Below are 23,807 nucleotides of genomic sequence, written 5' to 3' on the forward strand. Positions count from 1 at the left end.
TTTATTGAGGAGATGGGCAGCACATAAATTTAATCAATCAATCAACCAACCAACCAATCAAATGATCTTAGCTCATCAATTTCCTTAAAGATATACCCCCCACAAAGCAAATGGAGCATATTACAGAAAAGAAAGTAATGGTGGGGAACAAACTCTGTTTTTTTAATATATATAATAACATTTTTTATTTTCAGACAAACACAAACACACAACACATATAACATAAAAGCCTCTTCAATTACACACAGTATGTCGATTGGTTACAAAGTCTTTCTGTGTCCTTTCCGTAGTCATCACTTGAATTTTATCAAAATTCACATATTGACAATCAAGATATCTTTATATATACATTGTTATTATGCTTCCTCCTATTCTAAGTCATTCAATCATTTTAGCACTAATAACATTCTCTAATAGTTTCCAATTCCATGTTTTCCCCCCACTATTAGATCATCAATCTAATATACATGTATACAAATTGTTATAATTATTAAACATCCATTAAGCCCAGCTATTATTACATCCTTTCAACATAAGGCATATTAAATTTGAAGTAAATTTATATTATAACATTTTATTACATTATCCTAAAATCATCCAATGATATTACATCTTTATAATCTATTCTATATAGAATTGTTTATCTTTTATAAAAAGGCTTTTCAACATCATCTCCATGATCCTCACTTACAGTTTGTATAACAGTGTTTCTCAACCTTGGCAACTTGAAGATGTCCGGACTTCAACTCCCAGAATTCTGGGAGTTGAAGTCCAGACATCTTCAAGTTGTTAAGGTTGAGAAACACTGTTGTATAAGATTTCATATTATCAATCTAGTATATATAAATGCTTTGTTATCATTATTAATCATTTATTTGACTATAGCTGTTATTACGTTGTATATTGCACTCAAAATTTAACTACATTTAACTAAATTTATTGTGACATTATTCTATTATTTTAGCATTAACATTCTCTAATAATTTTCAATTCCATGTTTTCCCCCATTATTAGTATCATTAATCTAATATACTTATATACAAATTGTTATAATTATTAAACATCCATTAAGCCTAACTATTATTACATCCTTTCAACATAAAGCATTTAAATTTATTTAAATTTAAAGTAAATTTATATTATGACATTTTATTACATCATCCTGAAATCATCCAATGATATTACATCTTTATATTCTATTCTATATAAAATTGTTTAACTTTTATAAAGAGGCTTTTCAACATCATCTCCATATCCTCACAGTATTGTATAAAATTTCATATTATCAATCTAGTATATATAAATGCTTTCTTATCATTAATCATTTATTTGACTATAGCTATTATTATGTTGTAGATAGCAGTCAAAATGTAACTACATTTAACTAAAATTTATTGTGACATTTCATTTCATCATCCTGTATCCTTCCAGAGATAGTGTAGTCCAATATCTCTTGCCATTTGTAAAGTCTGTATTCTAAATGTTTTCTTGATAATTCTTGTGGACTTCATTGTTCATTGCATGACATAAGAATTTGAAACCCTTTATCTGCTCTTTTTATCAGCTTCACTTTTGTTATCATTAGTGCTTTTGCCGAGATTACTCTCATTATTTCTGCCAAATTTTCTCTCCTTTGTTCATCTATTTTCTGACATCCAAAATGAAGATCCGGTTCATCAATTTCTCCTTTCCGTATTTCACGCTTGTCATTTCCCTCCACTCTCAGTTTGCTGTCAGTGGCAACAATTTTCTTATCACTTTCATATGTCTGTTATTTTTTCAGCTCTGTCCTCAAACTTCATCGCTGTCCCCGTACTGTCTGTATTTTGATCTATAACATCCGAGACTCTTTTGGTTAAACAAATTCATTAGTTTTTCAAATCAAAGCTTTCTCTTTCCTTCAAAGGAACACCTGTATCAACAAAACGTTTTCCACTGAGTCTTTCAGTAAACAAAGCTTATAGCTTTATCAGCTATTGCCAAGCCTCGCCACTAGATGGCAGTGTTACCTCCTTTCCATCTGTTTCTGCCTCTCTGTCCCAGAGAGGAGAAGAAAAAAAAAAGTGTAAAAATTATGCTCTGTCCAAGCCTTACGAGAGAAGCTTTTAATCCACGAATACAAAAAATGGAGAAAGTATAGAGGAAGAAGGAAAAAAAGAGACCAGTCTACTTTAAAAGTAAAGAGTCCATCCATAGAAAACAAACAAAGTTAAGGTAAAAAAGATAACACGATCGTCTTAAACCAGAGTTAATTCGCCGCTTATTTTCTTCTGTCTTCAATTTTATTTTAAATTCCAATTCTTTTGGGTTTTCCCTTCTCCAATAATAAAAAAAATTCTCACCAATTCGACACACTCCTGTACTGCTTCTGTTTCAGAGGCTTGTCCCAACCTTTGGCAGCCACTTTGGTTGCTTCTCTTGTAGCTGGCAAAAAGAGCTTTCTCCTGGATCAATCAGGGGCTTTGCGATGCCCCTGAGATCAGCAGGACATGCTCTTCTCTATCACTGTTCCTTCAGAACAGTTTAGGTCCAAAAGGACCGTCGAGAAACAGAGATATCAATAGCAATCCTGGAGACCCAAGATTGCATGTCGTGTCGTTGCGACGTCAAGCCCTGCCCTCAACAAGCAAACTCTGTTGTTGAGTTATTTCATTCACGCCAGTCAAATTGGGAGATGATAGAAGCTGGTCAATGAAACGCCTAAAATAGCTCCTGGCCAAGACCACATGGAGGAACATCTCCTTGCCCGCCATAGAGACAATGAGCCCTTGAACCAGAACTCAAAACTAGCAACTCCAGAAGGAAGTAGTGTTGGAGTACAAAGAGCCACCTTATAACATGAGCAATCTCTGCAGGGTCAGCTCTTTCTTTTTCTTTTTTTAACTCCACAGAGCTCTCTAAGTTGGTGTGAGTTTCTGCCAATTTGGATGGGAAACTAAAGAAAACGGGTATCATGTGCCCTCAGAGCAATGGTGGGATTCAGCCGGTTCGCACCTATTCGGGAGAACCGGTTGGTAACTTTCCAGGCAGTTTGGAGAACCGGTTGTTGGAAGAAATCTCCTTTTGTTTTTCCCCACTTTACAGGGCTAATCCTGTAAGGAAGGCAGGAAGGAAACATTCTGGTGTTGTTTCTAGCCTCATCTTTGTTGACCTGTTTACAGAAACTATCTCTCCGGTTAACTCTGATTACATTGTAAGAACTAAGGCGAAGCACCCATCGACGGGAGTGACGTTGAGTTAGCCACACTCACCCAGTCACGTGACCACTGAGTCCCGTCTACCCAGCTGACCATTAGGGCAGAGAACCAGTTGTTAAATTATTTGAATCCCACCACTGCCTCAGAGACTTAACTATAGGGAAAACTAAACATTCCCAGCAAAATAGAGAATGAACTGAACATGCAGTTTTCTTTGATGACATTGTTGCATTACTGCTCCATCAGCAGCAATGTGTAGTAGAGACCCCAATTGATGGAGGATGACCTCCCTCCACCAAAAAATTAACCACCCTAAGCTATACACTTCTTTCAAGAATAGGAAGAGTTTATTATTGGCTCCAGGGTTATCAAAACCTAATTACTTCTAGCCTCTAACCCCCAAAGCTGTACGTTCAGGACTGGTATCCTTACCTTATAGCACACCAGACAAACCCAGTTCTCCATCTTGCTGCCGCATTCTGCACAAGGCTCCCAGACATTCAAGCCCACAGGAGGCACAGGCAGCACTGAGCTGAGGTGGGGGCACCAGGGTAAGGGAGTCACGGCGTAAAAGAGACCCTGGAAAGAGATAGCAGAAGAATCGCTCGATCCTGACATCCAGCCCAGAGCAATGATGGATAACCTTTTTCTAAAAGTGTGCCAAAACTGTGTGCGTGCGTGCTATGGCGTGTGCATGCCCTATAACGTATGTGCATGCCCACCCACATGTGCATGCGACCCCCCCATCCCCCCCCCATGTGTGAGCAACCCCCGCAGGGGGGAATTTTCACCCTCCCCAGGCTCGAGAAGCTTTCTTAGAGCCTAGGGAGGATGAAAACAGCCTCCCCTGGGCCTCCAGGGAGGCCATTTTCACCCTCCTTAGGATTTAGGAAACCCTCTGGAGCCTGAGGAGGGTGAAAAGCAGGCCCAACAGGCCAACTGGAAGTTCGTTCCCAAACTTCCGGTTGGGCCGTTGAGCCTGTTTTTCGCCCTCTCTAGGCTCAGGCGGCTTTCCTGAAGCCCGGGGAGGGCGAAAACGGCCTCCTCTGACCCTCCGGAAGGCCAAAAATCAGCTGGTCAGCGCGCCGAGCTGAGGGCTGCTAGGGGCTATCGTGCTGGCAAATATGGCTTCTTTGGTACCATAGATTCACCATCACGGGCCTAGAGGTTGTCCCTTATGAGTCTTCGTGGCACGACAAAACCGCGGTCCACTAAAGCGCGCCCGATTAAAGCGCGTCGCTGACGTCATCAGTGACGCGACAAAAAACACAGCGGAGAAAAAAGGGCGCTTTAAAAAGCGCTTTTAAAGCAAGCCGATTCACGTACAGGTAAGGGTTAGGTTTAGGGTTAGGGTTAGGTTAAGGGTTAGGGTTAGGTTTAGGGTTACGTTAAGCGTTAGGGTTAGGTTAAGGGTTAGCGTTAGGTTTAGCGTTAGGTTAAGGGTTAGGTTTAGGGTTAGGTTTGGGGGGGTCAGGTTTAGGTTTACGCGTTAATTTCACCTTTACCTCTCACAGCGTGCTTTTTTCGTCGCGCTGTGATGACGTCAGGTACGCGGTTTCGTCGAGCGCGCTTTAGACGACCGCGGTTTTGTGGTGGAACCATGAGTCTTGACTTTTTCTCTTCAAGTTAGACTCCTCCCCTCCCCTGTTCTGAAACTTTTGCTAAACTTAAAAATTCCCTGTTGTGCATCTTCAGCTCCCTGGGCTGTTAAATATTCCCCAGGCACTTCTACCACGCTCCCCTCTTATCTCAGTGGTTTTAATTCAGAAACTGATTGGGTTTGATAAGAGTTTGCAAGTGCTGTTCAAGGACCACTTCTTCTATTGCCTCTGTCCTGGTTCTGAAGTCAGGCTTTAACTTGATTTAATTCTAGAACTAGCAACACAGATTCTCGGTTCTCTAACTCCTTGAGCATCACAGGAACATTTCTGAAATCTTTGCTGGTATACATATGGAGTTATATCACATCCATGTAATCGTGGCACGACAAAACCACGGTCCACTAAAGCGCGCCCGATTAAAGCGCGTCGCTGACGTCATCAGCAGTGCGACAACAGCGACCGCAGAGAAAAAAGGGCGCTTTAAAAAGCGCTTTGAAAGCAAGCCGATTCACGTTAAGGTAAGGGTTAGGGTTAGGGTTAGGGTTAGGTTAAGGGTTAGGGTTAGGTTAAGGGTTAGGATTAGGTTTAGGGTTAGGTTAAGCGTTAGGGTTAGGTTAAGGGTTAGCGTTAGGTTTAGCGTTAGGTTTAGCGTTAGGTTAAGGGTTAGGTTTAGGGTTAGGTTAAGGGTTAGGTTTAGGGTTAGGGTTAGGTTTCGGGGGGTTAGGTTTAGGGGTTAATTTTAGCTTTAGCGCTCACAGCGTGCTTTTTTCGTCGCACTGTGATGACGTCAGGTACGCGGTTTCGTCGAGCGCGCTTTAGTCGACCGCGGTTTTGTGGTGGAACCCCATGTAATATCCCTTTCACTCTATATAGACTCCTCCGTCTCTTAGTTGAAAATCTCATGTAAATACTCAAGGCTTTTCCAGTGAGACTACAAGCCAATGGTGCCGTTCACTCTTCCTTAGGCCACCGACAGGCTATTGCAGCTCTATCGGACACAACTTTCTCTAGACTCAAGAAATCTAATCCCGATCTCTTCCCCATAATCTCTTCCCTTCCCAATACTCACATTGCCAGCCACATCATCCCCACACTTCTCATCAAAGGAAGAACAACCCCCTGCGGCTTCATCCAACAGGACAACCTCAACATTAATTGGGTGGTGATGCTGAAAGGAAGAGGGGGAAAAAGAGAGGGGTGATTGAGACGATATGAGGTGATATTTTTCAGAAGTCCTTGAAATGTAGTTATTTAATAGCCGAGTTGCAGCTTTCATATCTATTGTTCTCACGAACAGGGCCTGTTTTATGGGCAACGGGAAGGTCAACCCCAGAAGTTGGTATGGCTGAAGCCATCTTGGAGCTTCAGTGATGTCACACTGGAGCTGAGGGATAGGGAGGGGGGATTAGAGATAGCTGGGGTTGCGGAGTCAAAATAAAACACTTTCTCTTGGGAACCAAGGATGTTCTCATACCTGGCTGGAGGAAAAAGGAGCGATGTCACCAGACAGCGACTTGATTGGACCACGTGACTGATTACTTGGGGTTGAGGGAACTATTTTTACTTTTAATTAGGTGATAAACTGTGCAACCTTTCAGAGTCGGTTTTCACCAGATCTGTGCCAATATGATATTTCCAATAAAGCTATTCTTTATTCGAGGGACTCAGTTATCTCTTCCCCGATCGCTTCCCAACCTAAATAGCTGAAATATTTCAATTGGGTTGAGCAGTTTTTAACTATCTGAATTCTGAAATGAGTTGCCTTTGTTTAAAGATATCATCTACATCAGCTTGACTTCCTTTAAATGTGGACTGTGACTTCCATTCTCCCAAACAGCATCACCACAAAATGTTGGCTGTTAGGTGGTAATAAAGAGCCAAGGTGGCGCAGTGGTTAGAGTGCAGTACTGCAGGCCACTTCAGCTGACTGCTATTTGCAGTTCAGAGGTTCAAATCTCACCGGCTCAAGGTTGACTCAGCCTTCCATCCTTCTGAGGTGGGTGAAATGAGGACCCAGACTGTGGGGGTGATATGCTGACTCTGTAAAACCGCTTAGAGAGGGCTGAAAGCCCTATGAAGCGGTATATAAGTCTAACTGCTATTGCTATTGCTAATGGGAATTGTAGTCTAACACACAGTGATCCCCACCTTTTCTGGCTCCATGAACCGGCAGCAAAGCGGCCGGAGGGAGGAGAAGATGGTATTGCATGTGTAACCTAGCTCCTTTGTGTATGAAACTTTGCATGCTCGCCCACCACTTGCAGACCAGAGGTTGGGGATCCTGGCCTAAGGAGCTTGCTAACAGGCAGAGATTCTCAAGTGAATGCCACTTAAAATCAAGCTGTTATTTCTTTTAAAAATAAGAGAATCACTGACATGGAAGTTAGACAAATCGGAAAAAATGGAAACAAGAGCTTCCTATGCAGGGCATCGAGGCGGGGTGTGTGTGAGGAAGAAATCACAGATGCAGAGTAGTTTGGTGTATTCTTCTGAGTCCATTAGGTAAATTCTGAGCTCTTCGGACAAGGAGGAGGGCAAGTGCTAACTCTCTTTCTCTTCAATAGGAAGCAACACAAGAAGATTGGCTCATTCCAAAATTATTGGAAAATGATTCAATCATGGTTAGAACAAATGGTGGGAGACCAAATCTTGTTTAAACCGGAAATTTCTCTCCTAGGTATAATACCAGAGGGGTTTAAGAAAGGTATAATTTATTTAATTATTCATGTACTAACTGTGGCGCGCATAACGTATGCACAATATTGGGGGAAAAAAATACACCATCAGAGCTGAATATAATCAGAAAAGTGTTGGCCTGTGCGGAAGCAGATAGGCTCACTCTTGAACTTAAAAATAAAGAGGAACCAGAATATTTTGAAGTCTGGAACAGATTTTATGACTGGTACAAGACTGGAACAAACTGTGTATACTGTAATTGCACAGAAGGATTGATAATGTATTAAGTAGGCTAATTGTCAATAGTTGTGACTAGCTGTATATAATGTGAATGTATAGTCACTCCGACTTCACGGTACTGCATTGTTTTAAATGTAAAAATAATAAAAATATATTGAGGGGGAAAAAAGAAGATTGGCTCATTCCTAAACCAATTCTCAGCACACTCAGTGGAGAGGCCAAGAAGCCTGAGCTGGAACACACCTGGACTCAATGCAGTCTTTCACATAGCAATAGCAATAGCACTTAGTCTTATATACTACCTCATAGTGCTTTACAGCCCTCTCTAAGCAGCTTAGAGAGTCGGCATATTGCCCCCCAACAATCTGGGTCCTCATTTTATCGACCTGGGAAGGATGGAAGGCCGAGTCAACGATGAGCCGGTGGGGATTGAACTCCTGGCAGCTGGCAGAATTAGCCTGCAAGATTGCATTCTAATAGCAATAGCAATAGCAGTTAGACTTATATACCGCTTCATAGGGCTTTCAGCCCTCTCTAAGCGGTTCACAGAGTCAGCATATTGTCCCCAACAATCTGGGTCCTCATTTTACCCACCTCGGAAGGATGGAAGGCTGAGTCAACCTTTGAGCCGGTGAGATTTGAACAGCCGAACTGCAGAACTGCAGTCAGCTGAAGTAGCCTGCAGTGCTGCATTTAACCACTGCGCCACCTCGGCTCTGCGCCAGCGTGACACAAGCCCCCAATTGCTTTGCAACAGCCGTAGCTTCGCGTGAAATGCAAACTGATGTGAAAAGTATTCCCCACAAGAGAAAAAACAGCTTGGAAAAACCATGGTCAGTAAGGAGAGAAACTGGGATACTCACTTTTGTGCCAGGAGCCGTCGCTTCCTCAGAGAAGCCCTCTGCTGATACACCTTCCCTTGGTGCATCCTCTGCCGGATCCACTTTCTTAGGGGATCCACCGACTTTTGTCTGAGCTTCCTCACCCACTGGACTAGAATCAGGAGAGAGAGAACTCGAAGCCGTTTCGGCCTCTTCCATGAGATTGTCTTCTAGCTGGAGGGAGCCCAAGCCCACCACGGCATCATCTATCGCTTCGGCTACGGGCTGAGCGGGCTCAGGGCTTTGGAGCACCTTCTGAGGAGCTTGTTCAGGGACCACGTTTGGAACGGGAGTTCCCTTCCCAGACCGAGTCCTGGGCTTCTCCCACAGAGTGGCAGGCACTGGGGAGGAGGAAAAATAAGAGCCGCCTTTCAGATGCTTAGTTAAAAGGATGGGAATGGTGGGAACGGGAATCCATGGAGTTACTACACGGGCAGGCACTCAATACAACTCCGACCTCCCTTTATTTGCGCATTTATTCCCCTGCGTCTTCCCCGATTTCATCTTATTCCCCTTGTCTAAATTCTTCCATCGGGTCTCTCCTGTTCCCTCCCAGCCTTTCTTTGCCCTGTTTTGCTACAGGGCAGTGTCAGTGCTTTGTAGGAAAAAGCCTTTTGCGACATCAGCAGGAATTCAACCAATCTCTATCCCTCTTTTCCTACACTGTCTAGTTGCTAGGCAACCTCAAAACATCAAGTTGAAAGGCCTGTGAAGATCAAATGTCTTTTAATGCAGGGTCCCCAACTCTCAGCCGTGGACCGGTACTGGTTCGTTAGGAACCGGGCCCCCCGGCTGAGGGGAGCAGCAGGCAGGCAAGCAAACTTCATCTGTATTTGCAGCCATTTCTCAGCTTCCCTATGAAGATTAACTTTTGCAGCCTCTTGTCCTCGGAGGATTTGTTCTTTTTGCCTTCTCTCTGAACACCATTTATGTGATCTTCACCTTGATGAGCCTTCAAAGGAGGAAGGCTGGCTTCCAGTCCTTTTACCTTCCTCTCCAGCAAGGAGACAGGCCCGCAGATGTAAAAAGCAAGCTCTTCTGATAAGAAGACAGAAATGCCTTGCAAGTCGTACAACGCCACCTTCTTCTTTTTGGCAGAATCTGGGTTTGTTCTTTCCCCTGCTAAATAGCCTCCAAAACTTCCCTCTTCTGATTTGCTCTGTCCCCTCTCTAAAGAACATCGTTTTGAGAATAAGCTCTCAGCTAAGAAATTACTCCATCCACTAGCTGGTCACCTGATCAGGAAGTCTGCTGTAACTGTAAGCTTCCATACCTCTTATTTAGACTGTGTGGAAAACAAGGAAGCACACAATATCTCAGCCAGAAAATTACACAAACCCCACACAGTCGGCCTGCTCTGTAATTCACAGGCTCCCTTGCAAAACGCCATTGTTCTTGTAGCCTCCCTGTGGCTCATTTTGCACAAGACTATGGCACATTCCCATCTTACAAGTGTCTGTTCTGACCCGGGCTTCCTTAAAAAGCATGAAGCAGAGTCTTGGTCCCGGCAAAACCCCTTTTATTTACATGACTGTGGATTCCTTTCATCCACAGTCAGCAAGGCTTGGCAAAGAGTCTTTCAGAGGAATGTTTATCAACACGAACCTTATCTTGCTTGGAGAGCTGCCAGATAACTAGTTTCCAAATGCAGGGCAAGGCAACACTCGGCACAGAGTCTCTTATAGTCACAAACAGAACTTCCCACTCTCGAAACGACCAAATGAATGAATGGTTTCCTGCAAAAGGCCACTCCCCGTTCGCTCCACTTGTTTCCTATGGGAGGGGCCAATCACCCTCCAAGATGTGGCTTTACTCCCAAGTTGAGCCTGCTTTCTTAGTTGTTTTTGTCTTCTGACAGCTCTCCGCATGCGCACACTGGGAACAGGCTCCAGCTGTTCTTCTGCCTTGCTGCTGTCTAGCTCCTTCTCTGCCTCTGACGCAGAGCCCTTGTCTGAGCTTTCCTCAGCCCTCAGGACTGGCCCATGTTCCTCCCCAACCTCCTCACAGTCCAACTCTGCTGCCAGCTCTGCTGGCCGCTGATGGGCCACAACAGTGCCCCCAATGCATGATTCAATAGTATTAGCCTCTTATGGAATAGCGGTGGGGGCAAACTATGAGAAATACTGACACCGCAACTTCACATCAAGAGGTAAATTGCATATTTTGTTTTGGTGTACAGTCACGAGGGCTGTAGCTGTTAGGCATATAATTCTAACCGTTGGGTTGGCAATATATAAATCATGTGACAATGTTGTAACTGTTTCTTTAAACATGCGGTAAAATCTGATTGGTTGCTGTTTTCCTCAGCCATAAGAGGGAGCCAGAACGGCTGTTAGTTCTCTCTCTGTTTGTTAGATGCTGGGCTGATCTGATCTGAGTGTTTTGGAAGCTGGCTATTAGAAAGTGCCATGAGCTATTGTAAGTTTTGCAACTGTTAGCAAACAGTGTACTGGACTGTTTGTATGATTATGGACTATGTTATTTGGATTATCCCTTAACTGAAAGACGTTGATGACTGACTGTCTTATCTGTGTATGACTTGGACTGTTTGATATACTCTGATACCTCTATTTCCACAAAAGTAAAAGCCTATTTAAACGGTTCCACCACAAAATCGCGGAGGACAAAATCGCGGTCGACGAAAGCGCGCATTTGACGTCATCACAGCGCGACGAAAACATCGCGCTGTGATCGAAAAATGTAAAAATAAAGCTAAAACCTTACCCTAACCCCCCCAAACCTACCCCTAAACCTAACCCTAAACCTAACCCTTAACCTAACCCTAAATCTAACCCTAAACCTAACCGTTAACGTAACGCTAAACCTAACACTAACCCTTAACCTAACGCTAAACCTAACGCTAACGCTCTAAACCTAACCTAACCCTTAACCTAACCCTAACCCTAACCCTAACGCTTACCTTTATGTGAATCGGCTTGCTTTAATTTTAATTTTATTTCAATTTTTAATTTTTTTCGTCGCGCTGTGATGACGTCACATGCGCGCTTTTGTCCTCCGCGCTTTTGACGGGTCACGATTTAAACTGCAGTGTCTCTGTATGCTGTGTTCTCCAACACAACTCCCACAACGCTTCGCTGAACGTACTCGCTCCCCCAACGGGGAGCTTACCTAACGCTAGCCATTGTCATAAAGTGCATCGGCCCAGACAGAGCAGAGATACTTTAGATAAAAAGAGAATTATTCACCTTCCAGTCGGAGGCTTGCCCAATATTTGCGGTGCACAGCAGCGACACGGGCCAAGGACTGCAGGGCACTCAGATGGGGAGGCTTTAGGCGTCCAAGTGGGGGCGGAGGATCCCCCAGGAGGCTGCGCGTGCACATGGTCATGCACTCTGAGATAGATTCTAGGTTGTAGCCACCCTGAAGAGGAGAAAAATACAATTACTCTGACGTCAAAGTAATTGGTACCAGCCTGCATGCAGGAACAGAGACTTGCTACTGCAAAAATTCTTCATTGCAATCTCAAATAGAAACAAGCAAGCTTCTAGTCCTCAAGTCTATGCTTCCAGATAGCAAAAGTGACTCAGCCTCTCCATGGCACATAAGCTACCAATCACAGTTGGGGCCTTCAACTTAACACCAAGTCTTGCCTATTGGCGAAGGATGGAAGATTTTGGAAGAGAGGGAATGAGGAAAAGAAGGAAGAACGGCAATTAACATAGGGCGTGAGCACTCACAATTCACAGACAGGTAATCCTGACTCAACCTCCCCTTCTTCAGCAATTGTTCAAGTTACAATAGCAATAGCAGTTAGACTTATATACCGCTTCATAGGGCTTTCAGCCCTCTCTAAGCGGTTTACAGAGTCAGCATATTGCCCCCAACAACAATCCAGGTCCTCATTTTACCCACCTCGGAAGGATGGAAGGCTGAGTCAACCCTGAGCCGGTGAGATTTGAACAGCCGAACTGCAGTCAGCTGAAGTAGCCTGCAGTGCTGCATTTAACCACTGCGCCACCTTGGCTCCTTGAGAGCACTGAACGAAGGGGACTTACAACAGATCCTCATAACTGCATGAAGTTTACCTAACGATGGAAACTGGGACCACCAGAACTACCATCGTAAGCTGCTGCAATCACATGATGTCACCTCTTCTGGTTGCATCACTTAGCCATGGAGGATCCTTGTCACAATTACTGATGGTAAATGAGGCTCGCCTAGACTATACATATTACTGTCAGTTGGGTGACCTCTGTTGACACATTGACAACTCTTTTTTTTAATTATTTTATTTTATTTTAATATAAACACTCCATTTTCCATTAATGTGTCATCTTGGCACAAATATTTCTGCCAACAATTAAAATTTACAATCATATTCATTATTTAATCTATTCTTAGCTTAATTTCCAATACTTTAAATTCTTAATATTAGAACAATCCTCATCCTGATTTATTTAACTCTATTAACTATATGAACTATTAATACATTTTCCATATTTTACACAACTTCTTCTGCTATTGATTCTTATGTCTATTCTCTAACCTTCTGTAAAATGATTCCCAAAATGTATAATAATCACTTTGTTCTTTCTCATTGTTAGCCAGGGTCAATCTACTCATTTCTGCGCATTCTAGGATTTTCCTAATCACATTCTCCTCTGTAAAGATCTCTTCACTTTTCCAATTTTATGTGCAAATACAATCTTAGCTGCTGATTATCCATAACATGGATAATCAAATATATATTTTCTTTACTATAATTGTCTGGTAAAATCCCCAAGAAAAATATTTCAGGTTTTAAGTCAATATGTTGCTGTATCATCGTTTCCAGCCACGTATGAGAATATGTTGTGGGCCTTCTCATAAAAAGTGTTTCACCAGAGTTGCCAACTGTGCTTGACCATTATGGCTAGACTCTACGCTCCAATTTAACAGACCGCAAGCTTGCAGGGATGCTGCTTCGTGATAGCTCCTGCAGCTTTCCAGGATATTCTCTCCCTCTTTAGTTCATCTTTGTTATCTCAGCAGGTCCCCTCTTTCCAAATAAAGCACAGTATGACAGTCACTGTGCTTTTTCCTTGATCAGAAACCTTCTGGAGCCTACATGGAGCCCAAAGGCATTCTTGCAAGCAATGGTGACAGGAGAACCTGGTGCTTCATAGCTTGCTGGCTTCTGCTTCATTTAAAATGGTAGCAAATAAAAAAGTTAATATCGGGGCTGGGTGACAGCATTAGGGTTGGAGGGTTATCTGAGGGACCATCTCCTGCCAGTCACATCTACCTAATCCATCCGAGCAGGGAGGCAGGGAATACTGTGGGTGCCAACCCCGAGAGAGTTACACCTGTAGGACCCAGAAGAGCCTTCTCCATGGTGGCTCCCTCTCTCTGGAACATCATTCCCCCAGAGATTAGAACGGCCCCCACTCTAGTACTCTTCCGGAAGGCGCTGAAGACCTGATTCTGCCAGCGGGTCTGGGGAACCCAAAACGGAATGGAGCCCATTAAATAGCTTGTGTGATCTGCTGTTGCCTGGTGGTGGTGGTGGTTGATTTTATAATGATTTTATTATACTATATTAATTTATTTGATTCTTTTTATTCTTCTTATTGTTTTAAATGTGCTTTTATATTCTGTAAGCCACTTTGAGTCGCCGTGGGTGAACAGGCAGCAATATAAATTCAATAAATAAATAAATAAAAGTTCAACACATTTCAATAGCAATAGTTAAGACTTATATACCGCTTCATAGGGCTTTCAGCCCTCTCTAAGCGGTTTACAGAGTCAGCATATTGCCCCCAACAACAATCCGGGTCCTCATTTTACCCACCTCGGAAGGATGGAAGGCTGAGTCAACCTTGAGCCTGGTGGGATTTGAACAGCTGAACTGCTGAACTGCAGTCAGCTGAAATAGCCTGCAGTGCTGCATTTAACCACTGCGCCACCTTGGCTCTTTCTCCTCTTCCTTGCAACAAATTTTTTTTCAAATGCTGCATTTGAAATTTCCTCATAGAAATCGGGATGTCTGTCCCTCTGCAGCTCTATGGCAATTATAGGTTCTGTAGCCTTTTTCTTGCTTTGAAATGGAGAACAAAAACAACAAAAAAGGAGTGGAGGAGGATACAGGTAGTCCTCGGTTTACAGCGGTTCAACCATTCAAAGTTACAACGGCACTGGAAAAAGTGACTTACAACCATTGTTCACCCGATCATTGCAGCATCCCCATGGTCACATGATCAAAACTCAGACGCTTGGCAACTGGTTCATATTTATGACGGTTGCCGTGCCTTGGGGGAGTCATGTGATCAGCTTTTGCGACCTTCTGACACGCGAAGTCAATGGGGAATCCCGATTTGTTTAACAGCTGTGTTATTAACTTAACAACTGCAACGATTCACTTAACAAAGGTGGCAAGAAAGGTCATAAAATGAGAAAAAACTCACTTAACAAACGGTTCACTTAGCAACGTAAGTTTTGGGCTCAACTGTGGTTGTAACTCAAGGACTACCCGCACTTACTTTTCCCCCTGAAACTCCAGGCCCAACTTCCTCATGATTTCTCACTCTGTGTACTTAGCCATACTCAAAAGTAGCCTCCCAGAGCTCTGCCAGGTAATAAAGACAAGACTTCTGACCTACCTCTAGCACAACGGCTACTTTCCCTCCTGCCAGACCCAAGAGGAGGTGGGTCATGTGGGCGTAGCATTCTGGGGTCACGAGACACCCCCCCAATGGGTCCCCTCGAGCAGCATCAAAACCTGCCGACACCAGGACCAGCTCCGGGTTGAACTAGAAAAAAACACACAGGGTGACTGAACCTTCCGCTTTTCCTGCTAACTTATCCCCTTGTCCGGCCAGCCCTTTGTACCTCTGGAAGCCAGGGGCAAGCAGCTTGGTTCTCTTCGGATATTGTGACTAGACCAGTGGTAGTCAATCTGGTCCCTACCGCCCACTAGTGGGCGTTCCAGCTTTCATGGTGGGCGGTAGGGGTTTGCTGTAACTCTGCTTTATAAATTTTAGAAAGTAAAGTTACTTCCCTACTTCTCAATGACCACTTTAGTCAATAGCCAAGTTTCTGGGCCCAGTTGTGGTTGTAAGTGGAGGAATATCTGTAAAGGCAGGATTGTCAATGTCTTTTCTTCGTGTGTATACATGTGCTTGTTTATGGAGGATGGACATGATAGTCTAGCCCTGTGGTAGTCAACCTGGTCCCTACCGCCCACTAGTGGGCATTCCAGCTTTCATGGTGGGTGGTAGGGGTTTTGTCCGATACTGAAGGACTTTCCTTTTTTAAAATTTAATTGACTTTAAAAAAAAAATTCATAGCATTATTTAAAAACATTTTCATTAGGTTTTCATAAAATCACCATTACTGTGGAACCGGTGGGCGGTTAGAAAATTTTACTACTAACAGAGATACAAAAGTGGGCGGTAGGTATAAAAAGGTTGACTACCCCTGGACTAGACAATCCCAGAATCCTCAAACATAAGCCAGGATGGGTTCGGTTCTTGAGAAGTGTAACCCAACCTTCCTAGTGGCTACCCAGTTATCTTAGCCAAATGGAACAGGCCTACAACCTCTAGATCAGTAGCAAGGAATCTCAATGTCTGCATGTCCCTGCAAAAGACCGTTTGGGCTCTGTAGAAAGTTTTAATTGCTGCTTTTATTGCACACCAGCTAAAGTTACTTGTGTGAGATGGGTGAGCATATACATTTGATTAAATAAATAAATAAGCACTCCATAACTATCTCCACCCTCGTTGTTTTCTCTCTCTTTTAATAAATATTTAATAATAGTTAATAGATGGCATCTAATAATTGCAATCATGGCACAATTCGAGCCACTCCTAAATTTCCCACCATGAATATTCAGTGCCTACCTCATAGCTAACAGGCATGATAATCTGATGGAAGGCAGCCAGATACTCAGAGTCTCCCATTCGGGAACAGTTCCAAGGCACGTTAAGGGTGAAGCCTTCCCCGGGTCCCACACCCACTCGGTCATAATCTGCATCCTCAGAAGTGGGGAAGAAAGTGCCGTTGTTGTAGCGATGGAGGGAGATGTACAAAACACTAGAAGGGAAGGGAAAGGTGATCAGAAAAGAAGGTGCGGAGTGGAGGCAAAGGCCTTGCTCCTCCTGATCAAGATGTTGAGAACTGCAGGTCACAATTACATACTTCGGCTACTCAAGACTTGCTGGTTCTATTCTCCCTTCTTTCCCTTTCTCTCCCATTAAAACCTTGAGCAATTCATAGAACAATGGCTTCAAGGAGTTGGAGGACAATGTCTGCCTTGTCTTGTCTTACTTTATAATATTATCTTGTCTATTTCTCTATATCTATCTATCTATCTATCTATCTATCTATCTATCTATCTATCTATCTATCCATCATCTATCTATCTATCTATCTATCTATCTATCTATCTATCTATCTATCTATCTATCAACTATCTATCATCTATCTATCTATCTATCTATCTATCTATCTATCTATCTATCTATCTATCTATCTATCATCTATCTATCATCTATCTATCTATCTATCTATCTATCATCTATCTATCATCTATCTATCTATCTATCTATCTATCTATCTATCAATCATCTATCTATCTATCTATCTATCTATCTATCTATCTATCATCTATCTATCTATCTATCTATCTATCTATCTATCTATCTATCATCTATCTATCTATCTATCTATCTATCTATCTATCTATCATCTATCTATCTATCTATCTATCTATCTATCTATCATCTATCTATCTATCTATCTATCTATCAATCATCTATCTATCTATCTATCTATCTATCATCTATCTATCTATCTATCATCTATCTATCTATCTATCTATCTATCTATCTATCTATCTATCTATCTATCTATCTATCTATCTATCATCATCTATCTAATCTGTTGTGGCCCAGCAGGAGCCGTTGGAGCTGCCACCAGACTCCGACAGCGAGGGGCCCAATGAGTCGGCTCTGGAGGATGTGGAGGACCCTGGACAGGGTTCCGACTCCGAGCAGGGCGCAGAGAGGCTGGTTGGCCACCAGGAGGCACCTGAGCCTTGGACCAGTGGGGAGGAGACAAGGGAGAGTGAGCCGGACGCCAGTAGTGAGTTGTTCCTGGATGCACGGCACCCAAGAGCTAATAGGCGTCAGGAACAATTGCGCAGTTACAGGAGGTAATTGCACTCAGCTGGTGGTCATTAGGCTCCTCTCCAGACTATAAAAAGACTACTTGTGCATACGCCCTTCTTGCAGAAGTCAATGCAGGGACGAATGTCGGAGAACATTGTTATGAGCTTGGCAGGCTGGATTGCTGCCACGGCTTATCTGTGCTGGATTGCTGCCCAAGCTTGTCTGTGCCGGTTTGCTGCCAAGGACCTGTCTGTCTGTTAATTAAATGCCGTAACTTATCTTTGGCTCGGAGTGTGCTTGGGTGTGGAATGAGGGGGGTCGGAACACTATCTATCTATCTATCTATCTATCTAAATACTTCCCTACCTGCATCCATCCATCCACCCACCCACTCACACCACACACACACACCCCTTACCTACCTACCTATCTTAAGGAGAAGAACAACTTTTGAATATTTGCTATCTGTGATCACAACAAAGCTGCTGACATCTGATGTTATTTTAAATAACACAAATCTTTTTGTTCTAGCAGCTGGTTATTCCAGATCCTTAGTCAGAGAGCTGCCATTTTCGATGGCATCCTAGACACTGCAGTGGCAACCAGGGAGGGAAGGAAGAAGAAAGATAAGTCCTAGAAGGGCCCAGCTATTCTCTGCTACCAATGAAAGTAGAGGTTTAACTATTTTGGATTGTACAGATGGCAGGAAGAAACAATATGGGACAGTTTGGGAATTAAATTGAATCGTTCTAACACAGCACTGACTGATCTTCAGATGATACACTACTTCTCTTGCTAGGTAGGTCTTGTGAACCCAATCCCACTCCAGATTTTTATGTTCACAGAATTGAACCTACATCCTTTCCATACAGAAATCTAATACTACTTTCCCCCCTAAAGTTATCTTTATTTTAACTGCCAAAGTTAAAAACCAGAAGAGCAGACTATCCTTTTTATTTGATAACAGGCCACTAGAAACCCTTGTCAATTTTTTTGCAATTTAACCTTCTATTCCTGTTTGGAGACATACCATCATGGTATGGCTATATTTCTGGAATTTTATAAGGAAGAATGGAGGCCTTTTTCAGCAAAACAATTCTACATGTTTTTAAAACTCTTTTCAGTCTGAGCATGCATCAAAATTAATGTAAGCACCACAAGCGTGTTTAATTTTACCCTTTGTTTTAGTTTTGAGCACGGGGGAAAATTGGTTTCAGGGTCCAATTTCTCTTCCCTGTTTTAATATACTTGTATCATTTCATGTCACAGAAAAAGGAAACATTTTGACTATGAAACGGGTGAGCGGGAAGGAGTATTACTGCAGAATATTTTAAAATGTCCCCCTTTGGTAAAAACTGATCCTTAATAGTGACCTCTAGCTGGGCAAAGGGAAAAGAACCCTGATTCCCTATTCCATATAGGATATAACATCACTATTTCCTCAAATGGGGAGAAAATGATAGACAGCACCTGGGATCATCTTCAAATATGTGCTGTGTTCCATTGCCATGGTGAACATCCCAGTCTAGTATCATAACCCTGAGAAATAAAACCAAAATTAGATCAGTAAATCAAACTCCCTGGTTCGGTTCAGTTAAAATATATGTTAACTGTTATGGAGCTCCCAGAATTACAATCCCCACTCCCAGGAGAACTCTTGGGGAAGAAAATTAAAGGACTGAATCTGCTTTAATTAGTCAAAAAAACCCATCATGTTCTTATTGCGTATATTCACCTCAACCGCCTCTGGACCAAGCGCTGGGCATAGCGTGTTGCCAAAGCCACTGAATTGAAGAAGCAGAAGCCACAGGCAGCATCTGATTCCGCATGGTGTCCAGGCGGGCGGACAATGGCCACAGCATTATGAGTCTAGGGACCCAGAAAAAGAAACAACAGGGGATTGGTACTGTATTGAAAATTCAGGAGAGCAATGGGACCTGTGCAGAGAATCTCTGCCAAGCTAAAAAGGGATCTACAGAACATTCCCCTTGCTCAGTGGTGGGTTTCAATTTTTTTTAGAACCTCTTCTGTAGGTGTGGCTTTGTGGGAGTGGCTTGCCGGCCATGTGACAGGGTGGAAGTGGCTTGGCAGCCATGTGACCGGGGTGGGTGTGGCCAACTTGTAAAATGTGGTGAAACTCACTTAACAACGCTCTTGCTTAGCAACCAAAATGTTGGCTCAGAAACTCTGGCATTTGAAGCACACAAGTCTTAAAGCTGTCAAGTTACAAGACCCTTGCACCCCTAACCCTTTAGAAAAAAACCCCCGGGGTGTTCAAACTTGACAGCTTTAAGACTTGTGGACTTCAACTCCCAGAATTCCTCCTCCAGTCATGTTGGCTTAGGAACTCTGGCATTGAAGTGTGCAAGTCTTAAAGCTGTCAAGTTACAAGACCCTTGCAGCCCTAACCCTTTAGGGAAAAAAAACCCAGGGGTGTTCAACCTTGACAGCTTTAAGACTTGTGGACTTCAACTCCCAGAATTCCTCCTCTCGCTCTTCATCTTGATGATGTGCGGACGGGCGGAGGGGAGGGAGCTGGAACCGGTTCTAAACGGCACTGTAGATTTGTGGAACCTCTTCTATAGAAGAGGTTAGAACTGGCAGGAACCCACCCCTGCACTTGCTAGAGCTAGGCCTCTCCAAAGGTCCTAGGAAAGCAACTGGATAAAAGGATATTATCTGCAGCAGACTGGCTGAATTAATTGCTGCTCTCTCCCCTGGCATTTACCTTCCCAGACAGCACAGCCTCTACTGCACTGAATGCAGACCCAGCCGCCAGCCGGGCACACTCATAGGAGCTGGCACAGATGTAGACAGAATTGTACTGGTCACCCTGGCGATGCAGGTCACGGGGTTTCATGGTGGCTGTGGACTTCAATGTCTCCACATAAGCCGGGCTGCAGAGAGGAGGAGAAGAGGCAATGAAGCAGCAGGTTAAACAGGTTGGGCTTCAACCTCTAAAATTCTGTTAGCAGGTCAAGTTCTGGAGCTGAAACCCAATGCCTCTAGAGGGCACCTAGTTGGAGAACACTGCAATGTCCTTCTTTATATTTAAAAGAAGAAAAAAAGAAGAAGGTGAAGCTTCGGGCATCACGGATGGGCACCACTCCCAACCCTGCTTTGTGAGACCTCCCACTCCTCTCCTTGTTGAAAAGGCAGTTGGAATGGAACTCATCAGAACCTGTGGCACATTCGTAGCTCTTCTTCAGAGGCAAGACGGGCTGGGAGCCGGCAGCACCTTTCTGTCAGATGCAGCTCCCTGTGGCGCTGGAAGATCCTGGATACTCTCTGAGGCAACTCTGGATGTTGCCTACAAAAGAAAGGTAAGAAACTAAGAATGACAGAAAGTCCCGATTCCTAAGGAACATTTTTATATGGGGGAAATCCTATGCCCTTCCAACGACTTTAAGGACAGAGTCACACTAGGTTTCAAAGATGCTTGGGGGCAATGTGGCTGAATCATTTGATAATATCATTTGATATTTTGGGGTTTTGGTGAATATATAGAAAAGTGCAGCCCTTCAAGTCTCTGTTTCCAAAAATAATTAGATGTTCCCTTGAAAGAAACTCAAGTGAGAAGCAGAGTTATAACCGGGGAACTGGTGCTGTGTGTGCTTAAAAACATTTTCTTTACCAGCTGGTTGGTTCATGGGTTATATTTTATTCCACTACACCAGCTGAAGCCAAACCTCATGTATGAATTATACATAGAGAGAGAGAGAGAGGATGGAGAGATTCAATTCAACAAACCAAGACAATGCCTGAAATTCTTACCTGTCCCACATATTGTAATGCTCCATCATTTTCTCATCATAGACTAGCCCAGTGCAAGAAGGGGGCTGAGACTGTATCAGTTCAGCCACTGACCCAGAGAGGGGATCGGCTACAGAGAGAGGGCTGGCTGGTGGCCAAGCTACGCTGAGCTTGCCATCCTCCTGGGGCACATCAGCACCTGAATTGTGTGGAAGAGGCAGAGAAAGATTCCGTGAGTGTCCTCAGCAGTCCCGATTGTCTGACAGTCAATCAGAGTGGAAAGGAATTGAGAGGAAAGATGCCCCCCCACCCGACCAGTTGCTTTTGAGGAATGGGAAAAAAAGAGAGCTACATTCACTCACTGATCCTCCGTAGATGCTTCCAGTACTTGCTATGAATTGCAATGGTCTGAGACACTGAACTGAGAGCACTGATGGGAGGAAAGGAAGATGCTTTAATCAGACTTCTGCTCGGAGGAGAGGGTTGGATTTGCTCCAACATGCTGATTCTAAAAGCACCCGGCAGCAGGGAGCTGTGGTTCAATATCATTCTTACCTGCTACATGGGAGGAAAGGTGAGTCCATCCGCGGACAGGGATCTCCTAGAAGAGTCTTAAGGACCATGCAGGTTCCCTCGGCCAAAGACTGGAGATTATACCCACCCTGTGATAGTGAAAGGAGAGGAGCTAGGTGGCTTCCTTAAGAGACAGCCCAACCCTGTTCCCCAGCCCAAAAGTGGAAAGTCACCCACCTCCAGAGATAAAACCAGCTTGCCTCCAGCCAGTGACTTTAACAGGTGTGTCAAGTGAGCAAAGCACGCTGGAGTGGCAGCCATCTCCCCCTAGAACGGGCAAAGATTGATTTCACTCTTTGCACAAGGGAGCAAGGCATGAATCAGGGAGGGGATACATTAAATTAAATGGGGGGGGGGAACCCCACAAGGCATTATCAGACAAATTAGTTCTATTGCAGCAGACTCCCGGAAACATCTCTAAGGCTGCGACAAGAGAAATGGGAATGTAAAAGTCCTTGTTCCTCAAGGTTGGTGGAGCGGTTTCTGCATTGCCTAATTAAGCTCTAGGGCTTCTTTCTAGAAAAAGATCTTAGGTCTGTCCTTGCCACCGGCAGCCCCACACTTCAAAGTCCTCTTTCTAACTCAGGTAAGTCCAGCCCTCGTTCTCAGTAAACCGCCCTGTGGTTTCAGGGGTTCACAAACAAATGCGTGCCGACAAAACCACGCCTGCCATCAACAAACAACATAGTGGGACGCGAAAACAATGTTATAACCCTAACCCTAACCCTTTATAACGTTGTTTTTGCGTCCCACTATGTTGTTTGTTGATGGCGGGCGTGGTTTCTTCAGCGTGGTTTTGTCGGCGCGCATTTGACGGGTCACGGTTTCAGGGATGGTCTATGGTGGGCAGCCAGCTTAATCATCTACTTCAAATTATTCATCAAAGCTACCATCAGGTACCACACCATTCATAAAGTTTAAAGTTAAAGGCATGATTAGTCATACAACCTTGTTTTACTCCTCTTACACCAACCTGGAGGTCTTACAAGCAGGACAGGGGATTAAACATGGTCAAACCTCCCCCCCCTCCCCGTCCAAAAATATTAGCTATTAATCATTCTTTTTTGTTGCAGAATTGGTCAAGCAGGTTTATCAAGAAGACAGCTAAGTGAGTTTTGTCCTATTTTACGACCTTTCTTGCCACAGTTGTTAAGTGAATCACTGCAGATAGTAACATGGTTGTTAAGTGGACCAGCTTTCCCATTGACTTTGCTTGTCAGGAGGTCACAAAAAGGGAACGTGACCCTGGGGCACGGCAACGGTCGTAATATGAGTCAGTTGCCCAACATCTGCATTTTGATCACGTGACCATCGGGATGCCGCAACGGTCACAACAGCGTGAGAAACGGTCGTGTCACTTTTTTCAGTGTCATCGTAATTTCAAACGGTCACTAAGTCGAGGATTTCCTGTACTTGCCCCCTGACACCTGATGCAAATATGCAAGTGGTGGCAGGGGTGTGAAGTTGCCACGGAATTGCAATTTTAATCTGACAAAGGGGAATTTATTAAAAACACACAGAGAACAATCAAATTAATGTCTGAATTATTTTTTTTAATTGAATTTCAATTAACATTAGTATTTTTTTATTTCTTGCCTAGTCTATTTCTTTACCCTAAATCTCTACGGTACCCGGTTCCCCAAAGGTTGCCTATCACGGCTCCAGAACGTAATTGTGACTTTAATCTAGATCAGTGTTTCCCAAACTTGGCAACTTTAAGACTTGTGGACTTCAACTCCCAGAATTCTCCAGCCAGCAGAGCTGGCTGGAGAATTC

At 43.7% G+C, this 23,807-nt stretch overlaps 1 protein-coding gene across 1 annotated transcript in view; it reads right to left on the bottom strand.

Annotated features, from left to right (window-relative positions):
* HDAC6 (histone deacetylase 6) overlaps window positions 1–23,807 on the bottom strand; it is a 49,924-nt gene that overhangs the window by 3,756 nt on the left and 22,361 nt on the right. Inside the window, exons 14-27 of the mRNA XM_032210474.1 lie at window positions 22,209–22,298; window positions 22,014–22,120; window positions 21,821–21,888; window positions 21,480–21,657; window positions 20,887–21,015; window positions 20,434–20,602; window positions 19,441–19,574; window positions 19,176–19,244; window positions 16,437–16,629; window positions 15,195–15,344; window positions 11,802–11,976; window positions 8,578–8,936; window positions 5,868–5,966; window positions 3,630–3,776 (exon numbers count right to left, since the gene is read on the bottom strand). Coding sequence (XP_032066365.1) covers window positions 3,630–3,776; window positions 5,868–5,966; window positions 8,578–8,936; window positions 11,802–11,976; window positions 15,195–15,344; window positions 16,437–16,629; window positions 19,176–19,244; window positions 19,441–19,574; window positions 20,434–20,602; window positions 20,887–21,015; window positions 21,480–21,657; window positions 21,821–21,888; window positions 22,014–22,120; window positions 22,209–22,298 — 2,067 coding nt within the window. The remainder of the gene's footprint in view (window positions 1–3,629; window positions 3,777–5,867; window positions 5,967–8,577; window positions 8,937–11,801; window positions 11,977–15,194; window positions 15,345–16,436; window positions 16,630–19,175; window positions 19,245–19,440; window positions 19,575–20,433; window positions 20,603–20,886; window positions 21,016–21,479; window positions 21,658–21,820; window positions 21,889–22,013; window positions 22,121–22,208; window positions 22,299–23,807) is intronic.

This window comes from Thamnophis elegans, chromosome 2 (genome assembly GCF_009769535.1).
Source record: "Thamnophis elegans isolate rThaEle1 chromosome 2, rThaEle1.pri, whole genome shotgun sequence".
NCBI classification, from domain to species: Eukaryota; Metazoa; Chordata; class Lepidosauria; order Squamata; family Colubridae; genus Thamnophis; species Thamnophis elegans.